Raw genomic sequence first — 3417 nt, forward strand, 5'->3', positions numbered from 1 at the left:
TGTGTGTGTGTGTGTTTGTGTGTGTGTGTGTGTGTGTGTGTGTGTGTCCGTTTCATTAGAGATTTTGTCTTGTTCAATACATCTGGAAAAAAATCTTTGAAGCCCAGATGTTCAAATGTTCTCAGATATGTACATGATAAGTTAACTCGCAACAAAGTTAAAGCAACTGATAGCACACACACACACACACACACACACACACACACACACACACACACACACACACACACACACACACACACACACACACACACACACACTCACTAATACTAACAGTAACACTCAAATTATATTTTGTAAAATGTTCTCTTTATTATTTAAGGCACCTGCCAGCGTACAAAGTAATTTTTAATAAAGGTGAGGTAGATAATATAGACTTTCAAAAAGCAACCGATAAAATGACTTTTTTTTTTCTTCATAAATAAACAACATCATTATGTGCATATTCTTTGGAAAGCGTCCACTCAAAGGCTGATCAAACTTCGTTTTTTTACATTTAGTCAAGTTTTGACTAAATGTTTTAACATGGAGGGGGAATCGAGACGAGGGTCGTGGTGTTGTGTGTGTGGTGTGTGTGTGTGTGTCTGTGTGTGTCTGTCTGTCTGTGCGTGGGTGTGTGTAGAGCGATTCAGACTAAACTACTGGACCGATCTTTATGAAATGTGACATGAGAGTTCCTCGGAATGATATCCCTGGATTTTTTTTTCATTTTTTCAATAAACACCTTTGATGACGTCATATCCGGCTTTTTGTAAAAGTTGAGGCGGCACTGTCACACCCTCATTTTTTAATCAAATTGATTGAAATTTTGGCACAGCAATCTTCGACAAAGGCCGGACTTTGGTATTGCATTTCAACTTGGTGGCTTAAAAACTAATGAATGAGTTTGGTCATTAAAAATCGGAAACTTGTAATTAAAATAATTTTTTTATTAAACGATCCCAAAACAATTTCATCTTATTTTTCGTCATTTTCTGATTCAAAAAACATGTACATATGTTATATTTGGATTACAAACAAGCTCTGAAAATTAAAAATATAAAAATTATGATTAAAATAAATTTTCCAAAATCGATTTAAAAACAATTTCCTCTTATTCCTTGTCGGTCGCTGATTCCAAAAACATATAGATATGATATGTTTGGATTAAAAACAAACTCAGTAAGCTAAAAAGAATGGACATCCAGAAAAGCGTGTTATCCTGCTGAGCGCGAGCACTACCGCACTATTCTGCATGGCTTGTCGATTTCACTGCCTTTGCCACGAGCGGTGGACTGACGAAACTACGAGTATGGGGTCTTGGTGAAAAAAGCAGTGCGTTCAGTTTCATTCTGTGAGTTCGACAGCTTGACTAAATGTTGTTATTTCGCCTCACGCGACTTGTTTGTGGTTTGGGTATGTCAAAACAAGTAGACAAAGCATCCTATTCCGTTCTGACATCATGTGTGACCCTTGTTTTTAAAGGTAATTTAATCTTAAATGTTATTGTTCACATCATCGTTGTAATCATCAGTCGTCTTATGCGGAGTTTCCAGTCATCATCATTCTCCTTAACCGGGGTTTCCAGTCATCATCAATCTTCTTAACCGGGGTTTCTGCAGTGACAATACGTCATTCAAACTGCCAGTCTTAAAACTGACTGCAATGATCGTGTAAAAATGGCTAGTACATACCGTTGACTACCTTGTAAACGTATATTATCGAATAAACGCCCACCCCCGACTTTGGGTCTAAAACTGTACCTTGTAAACGCCCACCCCCCCACATTTGAACCACAGGTGTTAACAAAAAGTTCGGTTTTCGCAGTACGGACATATTATTCATGCCGTTGATTTCTCTTTACAACAGCAGTCACAGAATAGCCATTAATCTAAAATTGACGAAGTTTGTGGGACACATTTGATATTGCAGAGCTCGACCTTTGGGAATTTACAGAGATCGAGTGAACAAACTGTTGTTTGAATACGCTATGTTTGACATACACCGCGGTACTCGCCCTTGATTACTTGGATCAGAGCAAAAGAACTAACTACAGATAATATGTTTTATTTTGTGATTTCTGTTTAGACACTCGCTGCTAATGCTGGTTAAACGAAGCAGATCTTGCGTCATCAGTTTTTATTTAAGATATGTGCATTTGTTCAAAAAACATGACGCGAGGGATTTTTGTGGTTAGTTTCCAGGTTCCATTCTGGCAAAACACTGGCATACACGAGAACACGCGAGTGTCACAGAAAAAGAGGGTAACATTTTGTTTGCACAGAAACATGTCCAATTAATTTGTTTATTTCATGTGATCAAATACCGCTATTTCTTACGCGGGACTGATCCTGCACAGGGTACTGTACCTATTAAACGCCCACCCCCTACTTTCGATCGAAATTGGTACATGTATAGGGGGGCGTTTTCAAGGTAGTTTACGGTAGTTATGTGGGGAAGTGTTGGGTATCATGAGGAACATGCCAGGAGATCCAGGTCAGCAACGCCCAGCATGTGTCACGTGCAGTTTAAAACGTTGACAGCGTGCCTTCTCGAAGAAACAGCTGAAACAGATAGAACAAGAGGCGAAGCCTTCAAGGCTCACGTAAGAAATCGACAAACAGTAACACAAACTCAATCACTCCGTCACACATACACACACACACACACACACACACACACACACACACACACACACACACACACACACACACACACACACACACACACACACACACACACACACACACAGTAAGCATAGGTGAAACTATGCAAGAAAGCGAGACCCTGGATCTGCCAAGAAGTCTCGGCCCGCTCACAATAACAATGACCGAGACTTTCAGTAATTCCTTTGCGTGACGTCTAACCCTCTTACGTCATAATGTGACGTCTTCAAATAGTTTCTATCACACACGTCGAACACTTTTGACCGAGACTGACGTAATCCATAGACTCGGAAATGTTAAAGTTTCTACCACAGACATACACACACACGCACACACGCACGCACAAACGCACGCACAGACAGACAAAGTTACGATCGCATAGGCTACACTTACGTGAGCCAAAAAGGTGTGGGGTTGCTGTGTAATCTCTTATAAGTTATATTAGAGATGCCACAGTTGTGGCGGTGAACGCCCACATTTGTCATATTTTGTACATATCAAGAACGGTTTTATTTATGTGATTTTATTATGTCATTATCTAGTCAGCATGAATGACTGATTCTTTTATGAATACAGGAGAGAGTGTTAAAATGTGAAGATTTGTGTTTGTGTTCATCTGCTTGACCACGTGAAATGTGTTTTTTTTATGATAGTTTTGTTTGGTGGTCCCGCTTGAATGTGAGAATAAGTTGTACAATGTTACTCTGTGTGCGTGTGAGTTAACCTTTGTACAGCGGGACCACCTTATTTTCTCATGTATATATATTTGTAT

The 3417-nt window shown here is 39.5% G+C and overlaps 1 protein-coding gene across 1 annotated transcript in view; it reads right to left on the reverse strand.

Moving 5' to 3' along the window:
* Positions 1-1601: 1601 nt before the first annotated feature.
* The window catches only part of LOC138976179 (tomoregulin-1-like), a 14561-nt gene continuing 12745 nt past the window's right edge, over positions 1602-3417 (reverse strand). The window contains exon 4 of the mRNA XM_070349019.1: positions 1602-2543. Within this exon, the coding sequence (XP_070205120.1) occupies positions 2477-2543 (67 nt within the window). The 3' untranslated portion in view covers positions 1602-2476. The remainder of the gene's footprint in view (positions 2544-3417) is intronic.

Source organism: Littorina saxatilis, linkage group LG9 (assembly GCF_037325665.1).
Source record: "Littorina saxatilis isolate snail1 linkage group LG9, US_GU_Lsax_2.0, whole genome shotgun sequence".
NCBI lineage: Eukaryota > Metazoa > Mollusca > Gastropoda > Littorinimorpha > Littorinidae > Littorina > Littorina saxatilis.